The 13989-nt window shown below is 46.8% G+C and overlaps 1 protein-coding gene across 2 annotated transcripts; it reads right to left on the bottom strand.

Moving 5' to 3' along the window:
- Positions 1-2260: 2260 nt before the first annotated feature.
- On the bottom strand, positions 2261-10676 carry LOC135909779 (uncharacterized). 2 transcript variants are annotated; one of them, XM_065441847.1, is made up of 3 exons: positions 10546-10676; positions 10235-10485; positions 2261-2854 (listed from the first exon to the last, which is right to left on the bottom strand). In XM_065441847.1, the coding sequence occupies exons 1-3, from the start codon at positions 10642-10644 to the stop codon at positions 2632-2634; spliced, it is 573 nt and encodes a 190-aa protein (XP_065297919.1). In that variant the 5' UTR covers positions 10645-10676; the 3' UTR covers positions 2261-2631. The 2 variants fall into 2 exon arrangements, with proteins under 2 accessions (XP_065297919.1, XP_065297917.1); XM_065441845.2 differs by having other exon boundaries at positions 10235-10676.
- Between the last annotated feature and the right edge of the window lie 3313 nt (positions 10677-13989).

Raw genomic sequence — 13989 nt, 5'->3', positions numbered from 1 at the left:
TTGATACAGAGGTATGAATTTGTAAACTTTGTGCTTCAATTGTTTTCAGACTGTCGAATGTTTGAAAATCTTTTTAACGAAATTTGTGCCATAAATCGAAATTACGCTTCCAACAATCACTAGAATTTAACTTTATCTCATGCAACAAATTTCATTAAAATCGGTCCAGGGGTTATCTCAGAAAAACGTTTGTATTTTACATGTATTTGACTAGGCCGCGTCGGAGTTGGGCCTGAGCTAAAGCTTCCTCTTAATGCTAGTGCATTAAGATGCAAGTTCACAAATAAGCCCAATTTCAAGCATTGTTGCAGGCTAAGAAGCAGAATTAAAAAAGTGCTTGTGCTGCTGAAATCTGAATTTATTTACCGTGATGTGGAGCTCGTTTGGTTTGGGTCGATTTGCAGCATTTCTCTTGCAGATTGCTCATTTCCAGCCCACTTGTTGCTTTAGAATGCGAGGCAATGAATATTCTTATTTTCATAAAAGTAGGGGTTTCATGAAAGCACCCGTATAATCTATGCCACTTTGCATTGACTGTACAGTGGAGGTTGTGGTTTTTGAAATGAGCACCCCTGCTCACGAATATTCAGTGTATTACAATTCCTTGAAAGCTCAATGTCGAGGAGGTGTGAAGAAAAGCGGTGCCTTTGACAACATTTCAGTGAAGGTGGTTCTCTCCGCATCGCTTTCGATTCATGGGATGCTGACAAAAGTGGTCCGTTGGTGTTGGATGTGCGTGAGGCAGTAACTGGATAGAAAAAAGCCGCTGAAAGCTGCTGTTATTTGACAAGGCTAGATTCCTCTCGGTGTGCGCAGGGATGTTCATTAAGGGCCCACTGATGAGAGTGCTCAGTTTTATAAATTCCAATGAATGGTGCTGTGGTGGTGCCAAGGTTTTGACCACCTTGTGGGTTGAGGATCAGCTGCGACTTGGCATTGCGTTACACACCTTGGGATGTGGCTTGTGTGCAACTGGGGTTGTTAAGCAGTATGCCATATGGTGTGGCCAAAGATAAGGAGACGGCACTTCTGTGTATGGACATGGTTCTCCAGAGTGGCTTTTTAAATACCATGAAGGTGGGGTAGTGAGAGGAAATACCAAGTTGTAGAGAAACTGTGCATGCCAACACTTGCAGGTGAGAGGCAACTTTTGCACACTCTAGTGTGGCAGGGTGGCACCACTCCCAGGTTGTGTTGCTAGAAATGTAATAATAATTTTTAAAAAACTGGCTGCTCCCGTTCCTGTGGCTACAGATGCATTTTGTTAATGTTAGCCACCAAACAAGTTGCTCCCAACATAATGGCTGCTTTCAGTGGCTTACAAGAAAGAGTTTGTGCTTAAGACATGATATCAGCATACAAAGGTTTGAAGGCAACACCTTCAGCAAGTTCTAAGTGCACGCTTGTGACCAGGAGCCATTCTTAGACGCTGCTAAAACACCACTGGATTGGCCATGCCACAGCCTTTCAGGGTCAAGATCCCTCATCTACCAGCCACACGTAACCAGGTTTCATTATAAAATGTGCATTTGACGTAAGTCCAGCTGCTTGCATGATTGGTCGGTAGCGCGCTTGTACACAAGCAGTTTGTGGTGGCGAAGATCCCGACTTCCGGAATGATCTGTGTACGGAAAACACGCGTGAATGTATATGAATGGACTAGGTGGATGGTACGCAGTCTCCATGCCCGCATTGCTTTTTAAGCAAACAAGAACCTATACATAGTTGTGTTTTCCCTGTATGCCGCTCCGCAAGATTCTTTCCGTGTCTTGTGCTGTGAAGAGATTTTGCAATCATTTATATAGACGCAACAGATTTGTAGGCTTCTATGGAATAAAGTCAACGTGTATACATCATGACTTCTCTTGGATGTGTTTGGCAACCTTGTGCCCATGGTGCCAGACCTATAGAGTTAGTGTAACTAAGTTATACCTACTCTATGGCTAGATCACTGTGGTGGCAGAGTTGCATCTGTAGCACTGCACCACTGGCTCTGATGGCTTAATCAGTGCAATGCGACTTCTTGTATGCGGGAAATAAATTATGGGCGTTTGTACTTTTCTGTATTTGTTTCATAAAGGAAACAGGCGCGCAACACCAAAACATATGTTCGATCACAGCGTTACAGGGAGTTGCCACTACCAATGCTGTTTCCAGAACACGTCGCACCTACACTAATGTTCCACAAGTCGCAGAAGTAGATGGCACTATTTCGGTGTACATTGTGCGTAGGTCTGGGTTCTTAGTGAGTAGGTCTGGGTTCTTAGATTAAACGCTTTATTTGGACTAATTAGAGAACATTGCTTTTGGTCAAGTTCTAAAGAGGCAGAAAAAAAATGCATCGAACAAGAAGCGGGCCGGAGCGCTGCAAATCCAGCTGGTACAACGCTGACTAGCGAGTCTGTCAAGCGAAGGCAGCAATGGCTCACCTAACGAGCACAAATGTACCGTTTGAGGCGATGAAAGCAAGTGTTGATTTGCCCCTGCAGCCGGTGCCTCGGGAAGTCTATGACCTCCAAACTGACTTGCAATGTAGGACGAGTGATGCTGTGAGGAAAACAGAGGGACAATTGACAGTGCCCAATCCTGCCCTGTGTCGTTATGGCGGCTTTGGAGCAAGCCAGGCGCCCGTCACAGAGGGATGTCCTGAAAGCGGTCCGGTGGCCAGGAATCTGTGTCATCCTCTTCGCTGGCAGCAACTTCCACGAACGCCGAGTGTTCGCCTTCGGCCGCTGCTGGGCTGTGGTAGTCCTCCTTGGGCGCCGGTATCTCACCCGGGATGCGCAGCGCCAGCCGCAGCGCGTGCACCCACGATGCCAGCTTGTGGAAGCGCTGCCGCGCTCGAGCGGACCACCTGCATGCACGTGCAGTACAGTCCACTTAAGTACATTATAATGTGCTGCTCTCACTTTGCTAGCGCTTTAGCTGCAAGTGCTGATAGAAGCAACATCATTGCAGTACACCATAGAGTGTAATGGTGCCAGCGCCACCAGCCACAAGCCACCTGCTGCAAAGCCAGGTGATTGTGCTCTACACTTTCGTGTTCTCTTTGACAGTGGACTGCACTGTGTGTGCCATGGGTCCAGCAGGGCTAGCCATAGAGGAAAACAAAGCGACGTACCCTAACCTAACTGCTGGCAACAGCATGAGGCACTTGAAAGTTTACTGTTCCTTCTGCTTTGTTATTTCGAGCTGTGATTGACTCACAGCGCGCACTGCTTTGTGTACACGGATGAGAACTCGCGTATCAGTCATGCGGCCCATGACTTCTGACTGTGCCCTGTGCTAAGTGCTCACAAGAACGTGAAGAGGCTTCGTCGCGCAGGTGCAAAACGCACTCTTCACAGTATTCTCTTTTTGACTGGTGCCCACGCAGGAGGACCTGTCCCCTGAATTGTGGTGGGTATCCTGACGGCGCCCCTTCCGTCATCCCCCCAAAAATATGAAGTTATTAGGGATGGAGTAAGAGAGAAGGTGCAGTAGTCCCCCTACCCCTTAAGGCTGAGTACCGCAGGCACCTAATGTGTACCAGGCAGAATTTATTGAGCAGGCCCTCGGACACGCCCCGAGAGTGATAAACATTGCCAAAAGACCTGCACTTGTTCAGAAAATTCTACCTTGAAACTTCAGTTTGGCTAATGTGTTCAGGGTTGACTGGGCCCTAGACTGGGCCCCCCACCCGATAAGCACTATGCCCATACTTTTCATTAATATTGTTCTTCCATGCCTGGGGCCAAACATTCATTAAGTAAATTATGGGTTTCCCACGAAACAATCACGATCTGATTTCAAATAACGCCGTAGTGGGGGACTTTGTATGAATCTCAGCCACGTGCACTTCTTTCATCATCATCATCAGCCTGTGTTTACATACACCGCAGGACAAAAGCCTCTCCCAGCGATCTCCAATTACCCCCGTCTTGCACTAGCCGATACCAAATCGTGCCTGCCATTTTTCTATCATCATCACCACCTAATTTTCTCCCATCGACTGCACTTCTCTTCCTTTGGCACCCATCCACTAACTACTGTTTAACCAGTTACCTGCCCTACGCATTACATGGCCTGCCCAACTTCATTTTTTCTCTTAATACCAACTAGAATATTGGTTGCTCCATTTGCTCTCTAATCCACACTGCAGACTTCCTGTCGCTTAACCTTATGCTTAACATTTTTCGTTCATAGCTTGTTGCGCGGCCCATAGCTTCTTAAGCTTTTTATGCAATAGCAATTATATGACACTCCAGGCGCATTTTTGCCGTGGCCGTGAGGATACGTTTAAAGTCCAAGGGCGATAAAATGATCGCCGCGCCACCTATGCTGTATGTGCGAGCGAAAACGTGCGAGGGTGAGCCGTTATCGCGGCTCATTCTAGCGCACGCAACGGAGAAAAGCGGGGAGGAAGCTCGCCGTCTTCCGTCGAGGGCAAGGCTGTGGGTAGGGAGGGAGGGGGGGGGGTCGTTCTACTCTGAGTGGACCGGTCGCGTTTTCACAATTGCTAGTAGGTACAGCAGGGCGTGGCGTCTCTCACGGCGTTCGATGTTTCTGCGCAGGCGCGAGTAAGAGCGGGTGCGAGAGACAATATTTAGGGGCCTTTGCTCCTTGAATATGTGTCTGCCTAGGCACAACGTAGGAGGTTTCTTTACGCTTGCTGTATGCGTTTGTCCCGTAGGCACGCCGGCGTGGTGGAGTGCGGTCTAGTTTGCTTACGCTCCGCCGCTGGCTGCCAGCGCGGTGAGGCAGTGGGCACGGACGCCCCATTTGGTGATCGCTGTGTCTGAAGGAGCAAGGTTCGGACTGTATAAGTGGCGGGTCGCGACGATAGATTGCATTTTTTATACGCACTGCTCCAGGAGGGCACATGTAACCGGAGATCCTGCGGCGCCTGCTTTAATATAACCTCAGGTGCTCTCCTGAGGCCTCCGTTTGCCGGTTACATGTGCCCTCCTGAAGCAGTGCTTGTAAAAAATCTGATCTATCGTCGCGACGAAAAAAGCGACCCGCGGCTTACACATCACCAGTCAGAACATTGTCCCTTCGGACACAGCGATCACCAAGCGGCGTCCGCGCCCACTGCCTCATCGCGCGGGCAGCCAGCGGTGGAGCGTATAAACCAACTTGACCGCACTCCGCAATGCCGGCATGTCTAGGGGACAAACGAATACAACGCGCTCTAAGAAACCTCCTCCGTAGTGCCTAGGCTGAGTCATATATTCAAGTTGCAAAAGCCCCCAGATTTTCTCTCTCGCGCCCGCTCTTACTCGCGCCTGCGCAGAAACGTCCAGCGCTGTCAAAAGCGCCACGCCCCGTTGTACCTACCAGCAATTGTAAAAACGCTGCCGGGCTGACCGGCGGCGGAGGTGACGCAGGCGTTAATCACTCCCCATACGTGGGCCGATCCCTAAGATAGGGAAATGCCTGGCCGATCCCTAAAATAGTGCAATGCCTGCCGACCTGCGGCGGAGGTGTAGTTCGCCATTAAGGGCGAACTGCTATCTTCGCCTTCTTCGCAGTGTGGAAGGGCACTGAAATTTTTTTTTCTTCATATAAGTACCCTTCTGTCGCGACGCTTATCTGCAGTGCACGTGTGTACGTCCATCGGCTCCGATTCCCACTACAGCGACTCCGCGCCCTACAGGCAATAGTCAAGTCCGGCGCTTGCCTTCTCTCTTCCAACACTGCCATGCACATTCTGCCATTCCACCGAGTAGGATTCTGCCATTCCACCTTCCGTTTCCCTTATGCCGTGCTACGGTTGGCGTGTAACACCCCGGGCAAAAAGGATGCTCAAAGACCATGCCTAACCGAAACTCAGGATGGATTCCTAATTTGCTATGGTTGTCTCGAATGGTTGCCGGTCTGGCAGGCGCCCCGCAGTGATGACAGGTCCCTTTGTGCGACTCTGGGGTAGAACCCTTTTCACAAACTGTGCGAGTCTAGGGGAGGAAACTCTCCGCAAACTGTGCGACCAAGGGGAGAACTTTCTGCAAACTGTCCGACTCTGGAGAAAGGATCAGCCGCCCATCCCCGTCCAGTCTACGCGGATTGCCGCCAGAGGAGGCAAGCACGTGCAACATCGCCCGGGAGAAAATGAGCATCCGCAAACAGCGACGGGGACGTGCAACATCGCCCAGGAGAGAAGGAGCAGCCGCAAAGCAACGACAGGGACTCAGTGCATGTCACGTGACGTTGACGTGAGCAAGATCCCGCCTACAATTTTAGTGGGCCCATTTAAGGTGCCCCGTAATGTACTTTTTCAATTCATTCATTCTCTTCTTCTATATCCTCCACCAACCATTGAATAAACCGTGCAAGTTTCGCACTAGAAATCGTCTCGTCCCTGCCTGGTCACCATGATTTACCGGACGCCTGTAGCCTGCCGACAATGCCACGCTACCCAATAGTAACGCCGGTCGAGGTTCGAAAAACGGCGTCCCAACAGCCGGCGCATGAAAAGTTCTTGCATTTGATTTTTTCATGTATCAGTTCCCCCTTTGTAATACCCCTTCGGGGGCCTTTAGGGGTATATGAAATAAATAAATAAAGAAATATATATATATATATATATATATATATATATATATATATATATATATATATATATATATATATGTGTGTGTGTGTGTGTGTGTGTGTGTGTGTGTGTGTGTGTGTGTGTGTGTGTGTGTGTGTGTGTGTGTGTGTGTACGTGTGTTCCTGCAGGTACGCCTGGGAGGTTTGGTTAGATGTGCCTTCTGCTTTATTTGTCCGGAGCAAACATCCACCGGTGCTGCTTAGCTTCATGCACGTGGTGGCGGCAGTGGAAAAGAAACCTGCTATGAGTAACTACTTAAGAGAAGGAAAAAAACGAAATCAGGAAACTATTTTTGATAACTCAAACTGAAGCTCTTCTCGAAGCGAGATCTGGGCGCCTTGGAACACGCACTTATAAAGCGACATACAAGGAAGAAGAAGCATGTGCTTGCTGCGGCAACGCTATAGGGAAACGATGGAGCATGCTTTATTAGAATGTGAAGATACGTGCCCAGCGGTTGATTTAGGCGCCTCTAGCGTTCCTGAAACCCTTCGGTTCAGCGAGAGCAGTGCGATTGGAACATTGATGGAAGAAAAGTAGGGAAACGACAAAAGGCGTACAAAAACAAAGTTCACAATAGGGGTTGAGATAGTTTCGTTATGAAAATTCGTCGTGGTTTCTTTTTCTCCTTTTTTTTCTTTTTCAACATAAGTAGAAAACTAGGCAAATAATAACAAGAGCTTGGTGGCGCAAGCCACCACCCGCTTCCAAAGGGGACGCTCATAGCAGCCATCCACCAATTCATCCATCCATCCACCGTGGCTACATCGGCTACATGTTTACAACGCCCTTCCTGTCTTCGCCCACTGCGCAGCTGTGAATCGCGAGCGCGCCCGCAATTTTTCACGCGATCCACCTCCATATTTCCACTGTTGAAGATGCGCAAGAGATTAAACATACCGCATACCGCTCATATTGTTTAGCGGGGCTCTGGCGTACGCTTTTTATTGCTTGATGTTTCTTCGAGTATCTATATTAGAGATCTGTTTTGACGCTATGTAGTCCCACCGCGTAAACACGTAGCAGCTGCAAAGAAAAAGAAAAATTCTTGGTTCTCCCGTAATCGAGTAGATGTAAGCATGAAATGGAAACCGGCAAAGCAGATTGGTTGGAGATGATACTAGCCAAAATCTTAAAATGGGTGTAGTGCATGTTCGCAACACCACACCGCACCACGCCATACTGCCATACTGTGCACTGGTCCGTATGGATGCTGCCAAGCTAGAAGAAAAAAAAAACGGCTGAAGGCGGCGCGACAGGCAGCGAGAGACGTCAGGGAGACAGAGCGCATTGTCCTGCTAGAAAAAAAGCGCCCGAAGGAGGCACCACGCAGCGTGGCGCCATCTCTCGAGACGAAGCAAAACTCGCGCCGCGGAACTCATGGAACGCTAGCGTTCAAAGGAGCACAGGCAACCCTGTCTCAGCAACAAAAAATGAAAATGAAGTGTATGATGCCCTGCATCTGCCTTTTGAACGTCGCTATTGGAAATGGCAAATAATACTTCAGCATACTAGAAGTTACAGCTTAAGCGACAGTGTGAACAAAAATTAAGAACTCGTAAGCAATATTTTGGGTAATTTGTATGGGCAGTAACTAGCGTATGTAATGTGGTCCTGTACGAAGGGTTGAGGGTCAGAGACCGCATTTTCTTAATTTTTGACTGATTCCCCGGATGAACTCGTTTTGTTCTCGTTTGAATACCCGGATAACCACTGGTTTTTGGCTCAAGGTCACTTGAAGGCCGCCGACAACGGGAGCTGAAAGCATGTCATGCTTAAGAAGATATGAAATGGTTCAGGGCATTTTTCTGTCGTCAAAGTTCCATTGGCCTGACATGTACGCCGGAAGCGGCGTACTCTCTTAAGCAAAATTACACCCTTTCGGTCGTATCTTGCCACACAACGACAATCGTCATCTGTCTTGTTCGCATTTCCTTTCTTTAACGCTGCGAGCCCCAGTACTTCTAAGTCACGAACGTCATGCGCGTTATCAGCATGAGAGATCATTCTCGACAGGGAAGTAGCGAGCGCGGCGTTTCCAAGAAAGTAAAAGCAGGCAAGACAGATGACGATTATTGTGTGGCAAGCATACACCCCAAAGGATGTATACTAACATTTATTTAAGAGTGCATGTGCTACACTCTAAAAAAGTTTACAATCTTTCCTAGTGTAGCTAGTGAGGTTGCAAGGCATAGCGACATAAATGAATTTGAGGATGGCACCGTTTTCAAGATATGCGCCGTCAAACAAGGTAAAAATACACTGTTATTCCACTTACTTTTTTAAAGAAAACGCTGTTACACATTGAAGTAAGAAAGTATCCGGAACCCCAATGCATCTCGCCGGACACTTTGAAAATTAATATATAGAAACTAGTGTAGTCCTGAGAATTCTTTCCAAGTGGATATGCCTTGCAACCTCATTAGCTACAAATTGTAGATTGAAATATATGCAGTAACGTAATTAGCTCAAAAGATGATCATTAGTGTAAATACGGCAATTCAATTGAGCATCTCTCGAGACAACTTACCAGCTCGAATTGTGCTATTTATTACCGGCAATTTTTAGAAACTTGATGTAGCTAAGAATAATAATAAAGAAAGAAACTTAAGCGTGCATGTTATACAGGGTGATCATTTTTAATCTCCACGGAATTAAAAAAAAATTGCCTGTGACAGATAACACAAATATTGTCCTTGAGCTGAACTATTCGAAGAGGTAGACACGAGAAATCAAAATACATGTCTATCAAATTAACAACAAATGACTAATTTACCTAGTTACATTATGCCACATGTTGCGATGAGCGAATTTAGCCGGTGAGTTTGGAAGACGCATCTACTTGAAATGAATTTCCAGGATGACACCAGTTTCGGGATATTATTTTCCACAATGTTGGGCGAAATACGTGAGCATTCCATTTACTTTTGAGCTTCAATGCATAAAAAAAGATGTTTTGGTAAAAATGTAAGTTGACCAAAAGTGCATTATTACGGCGAGTTTTATGGCGCGTTTCCCCAAACTGCCGCCGTTCTGGAAACTAATTCTGCGTGTATACGCCTAGAAACCTCACCTGCCACAATTTGTAAATTGCAATATATCCCGTCAGGTAATTAATTAAGATGTTAATGAGTGATTTTTGTTAATTAGTTCAACAATTGGTTTAGATTTCACGTGCAGGCAATGTCCGCTTCCCTGAAATATCCAGCTCAAGGACTAGAATTATGTTATTTGACAGGTGATTAAAAAAAATTCATAAAGCTTAAGAATGATGTATTTAGCGATATGGTCTGTGTGAAACAAGTTCTGTAGCGAAAGTTGGCATGAAACGTTATATAGTGTTATATGCCATGTTAAAAACCATCAAGAAAGCAGCTGTAAACTTCTGGGGTGTAGTCGAGCATAGGTGACGAGGTATACGCTATTAGCAGCAGCACTATAGACAGCGGCCGTATAATGACAAACACATAGCTGAGTATGGAGTAGAAGTCGTATGGTTATCGACAACTATTCACCACATGACAAGGTGTCGTACTTCTGCCTCATTAAAGTCAGTCGAGCGGAGCTAAATACGTCTGTTTTCTTTTTTCTTCTTTGTTTGTATGTGGTTAAACTAGCTCCGGGGCCTTATCGCTGTCTTCGCTGACGCAATCAACCCACCTCGGCCGAGTCTTCTCCGCCGGCGGCTTCGGCTTGTGCAGACGGCTCAGGAACCCGATCAGCCTGAACCGCCTGCCCCCACTCGCCGGTGCGCTGGCGTCGGCGTCCGAGGCACCGTTTCGACGTCGCCCCGGGCGCGCGGGCGCCTCCTCGGGCCCGCTGTGCGTGTAGCGAGGGTCGGTCGGAGCCTGGAGCAGTTTCTGGCAGCACTCGACCAGCTCGTCCGTGATGCCGTCACCGGAGCCGCTGTACTGGAAGCCAGTGACACTGTCAGTTTGGCAAGAGCGGCTTACGTAGCAGTTGGGCTCTACCCCAGCCATGTCCACCATCGGTTCGCTGCGCGCCGTCGGTGCTGCAGGAATTCTCGGCTTGCGCCACTCGTGCACGGACCGCTTGAACGCTGCACGCATTCGATGCGTCTTTGTCTTTTCCAATGGCTGGGAGCTCGTGTCCCATTCCGCGAAAGCTGTGCCTGCTTGTGCTGACAGCGGTGGTTAACTGCTAAAGATATGTGACTACCGAAAAGGGGGGATCAGTACTGCAGGCCTTTGGTAGCGCATCACGATTTTATGACTTTGCTCAGTCGTTGTAAGTTTGCACGCAAGTCCGCCATAATGCGGTGGACCACAGTTGTTGCTTCTGTTGGTGCTGTTGCCCAAAATAATCGAAACGCCAATACCCCGCTCCCTTCTTCAACATTATTTGCGGAGTTAGGGGAAATATGATGCGCGTAAAAGGAAAGGTAGTATTTTAGACTTTGATGCTTGAAGAATATTGATTTACCCCTTCGAGCAATTTCTTAAAATTGCCAAATATCAAGAAAATCGTAATGCCAGGTTCCTAACTCTGCGACGAAAAGGGATATTGCGTATTTTTAAACAGCGTCTGACAAAGTTTAAAGATGTACCTGAGTAACTTAGTCTGATAAACAGTACGAATATTTTGGAAAAAGAACTTCTAAAAAAATTGCGTTACCGATGTGACAATACACGCAAGCGGTATAAGTCACTTTTCTACGACCATCAGACACAAGAATTCGAGCTTTTCTTCTAAATGGAAAACATTTCGTTCAGGTCCGTTGAGCAGTTGCATTATGAGGACATTTTTTAAAAAATTTTCGCGTGAGTTTGTATAACGGGCCGGAGCCAAATAGCTTTTTGCCGATATCATGGTGCTGGCTGGCGTTTCCTACGCTTCGTGCTTATTTCCACGCAGTTCCGGCTACGAAGCTGGCGCTCATTTTAATTCCTCAAATTAAGCGTGCGACTCATATAACGTGTCTCGAGCTCTGTCGCTTATTGCGATAGCGTTCAAGCCGAATCACACGATTTATATGGGCTTTATTCTGAGGATTTTCCGGGATATACAAAGCTACGTCTGCTGGAAGCACGCCAGAAGTGCGAGATACAACGGGCTCATTTTGTGCAAACTGAAAGGGGTCCCTTCTGCATCAGTTAACTACCAATGTGATAAAACACCCGTGCCTCGAGATTTAATGCTGTGTGTCAAACCGAAAAAAGAAATCATTTCGGTTCTGTTTCGGGTTCAACGCGCTCTGATTTTGTTCCGGTCCAGTTCCGGTTCGGAGAAATGAAAATTTATAAGGATTCGTGAACCGGTTCGCAACACTGAACCGGTTCACAATCCAGTTAATGGTGCAGTGCGTCTCATTCCTGGCAATATGCTGCATAGTGCTATAGACTTGTCCACATGGCGCATGCGCAAGTTTCACCAAATGGAGGCAGAAGTTTACGAATGAACACAGATACGGCGGAATTTTCATGTTCATATAGAAGACAGAGGTAATTAGCGAGAAGCCCTGTGCCAACGTATAAGGACCGCGTAGCTTCCACACTCGTTACTTTTACAGCAGCAGAGTCAGTTAATTTTCGTGTTTCTTTTTTTTTTGCTTCAGGTTTTTACTGCAGGACTGGTGGTGAGTGCACTGTGGCATGTGACCTATGGTGTCGAAGACAGCGCGAATGCACATTTTATTACATAAATCGCAACTTCAAACTTCTAGTATGTAGCAAAGAAAGAAGCCAGAACTTGGCATCGAACAGCCTGCTGCTTTTTTAGAAGCAGGTAAGAACATTCACGCTTCTGAGCGGTAAACAAGGGCGGTTTGTGCTGAACCATGGGTCGATATTTCGTGCGCATCTGCACGTGGCGCATAGTCTTGCGCTGGCTAAGAGCGGACAAAGCAGTCAAAAGCACGCACATTGTGCCCCACGAATAAATTCTACAACTCTACCAAGGTTATACTGTGCTTGGCTAAGCACCAAACGTTCGTTGAACCGTGGCACGTAAAAAAATCAGATTTGTCTTGCCGTTCATACAACCGCGATTACCGCTCACTCAAGGTGATGTTATTCGTTAGCGACTACAGTGTTATGGTTGCAATAAGTCATGCAACATAACTTTTTGATATCCATCCATTTCACATAGCTTTAGTAACAGGTTGACTTAACGGCCGAATTGGGAGGTTATCAGAAATGCTGATTCCGCGAAGCACCTTAAAACTACTTTTCGGGCGCGGAACATAGTGGCGTGGCCGACTTCAAATGTGCAAGTGTCTTTGTCAAGGTGTCCGTATATAGTTACCACAACGTACCCATCGTCTATCCCCATTCTCGTACACAACGCAACTCGTGAGTCGTAACAACATGTAAGGTGCGCCGATTGAAGTTGTCGCCTTATATGCTTGAACCAGTCTCCTTATATGTTTGAAGCATCTCGTGTCGAACCGGTAGCTGTCATATTTTTAGGTTTAGGCATAGAGTTTTCTACAAAAATTAGGAAACTCTATGGGTTCAGGCACACTCCAAAAATATCGGTTTGGGTTCAGTCAATATCACCGTTGCGGTTCGGGGATCGGGTTTCGATTCATCATCAATGATGATTGTGATGATTTATTGGCATCATCTTTGAAGCGGTGCGGTGACAAATAACCACCTAGCCTGCTTGAGTGAATCAGATATGCTATTCATGCTTTTCATTTTAGCGTTTTTTTTAACATCTTAATCTTTCTCTTCCTCAAAACTTCTCTACCTCGTACCTCTACCTATGCGGTACAAATACGGTATCTATGCGGTATGAAATTAGTCATCGCCAGTGGCTTCTCTCATTTCCGCCGGTTACTGTTAACATGCAAGCCGCGGAGTTCCGCATGCAATCAACAGCACTTAACCCTTGAGTGATCAAGCCAGGAAACATTGATGCTTTTTACGCCGTCGATCCTTCAGGTGACGGGACCATTTCTCTGACGGCCATGGAATAACGTTACCTCGTTCTGTTATTTCGAAATAGCTTGGTTTCGTGACAGCCGTAGAATACGAACCTTCGGGCTAGTTTTATGGATGGCGGACTCGCCACTGCTATTACCAATATTCCCGAACGCGGCTCGCGGTAGTTGGCAATAGTTGTAAACCTTTTTAATGTGACAGTTGTAAAGCTCATACTTTAGCATTTCGCGATGGATTCAGAAAACTACACACTAAAGAAAATTGCACCCTTACATGTGTTTTCTCGTGTCTATATAACTCACCCCTTACATGCATAGAAAAGGGCGTTTAGGCAAGCTAATACCTTCATTCGAAGGGTGGTTTTTGTAATTGTTCCCTTTTCCCAATGTATGTTTTGGCAAAACCCACTCTACGTTTAATTTTCAATTGCAGCGATATATTTTGGTCTGTCGGTGCCCTAATCTATTGGCCGTCATCAGAAGTAATTTCGAAGTGTTTTCCGAGACGTTT

This window comes from Dermacentor albipictus, chromosome 4, assembly GCF_038994185.2.
Source record: "Dermacentor albipictus isolate Rhodes 1998 colony chromosome 4, USDA_Dalb.pri_finalv2, whole genome shotgun sequence".
Classification (NCBI taxonomy): Eukaryota; Metazoa; Arthropoda; class Arachnida; order Ixodida; family Ixodidae; genus Dermacentor; species Dermacentor albipictus.
The sequence above is the reverse complement of the archived record's forward strand: the minus strand, read 5'-3'. Positions and strand labels throughout refer to the sequence as shown.

Bases quoted from the DNA above. Each gene is read 5' to 3' on its own strand.
- LOC135909779 (XM_065441845.2), bottom strand. From the start codon at position 10,644: ATGCGTGCAGCGTTCAAGCGGTCCGTGCACGAGTGGCGCAAGCCGAGA. The intron at 2,855-10,234 runs GTGGGTTGATTG...ACGTGCATGCAG, and splicing joins GCGGAGAAGACTCGGCCGAG to GTGGTCCGCTCGAGCGCGGC.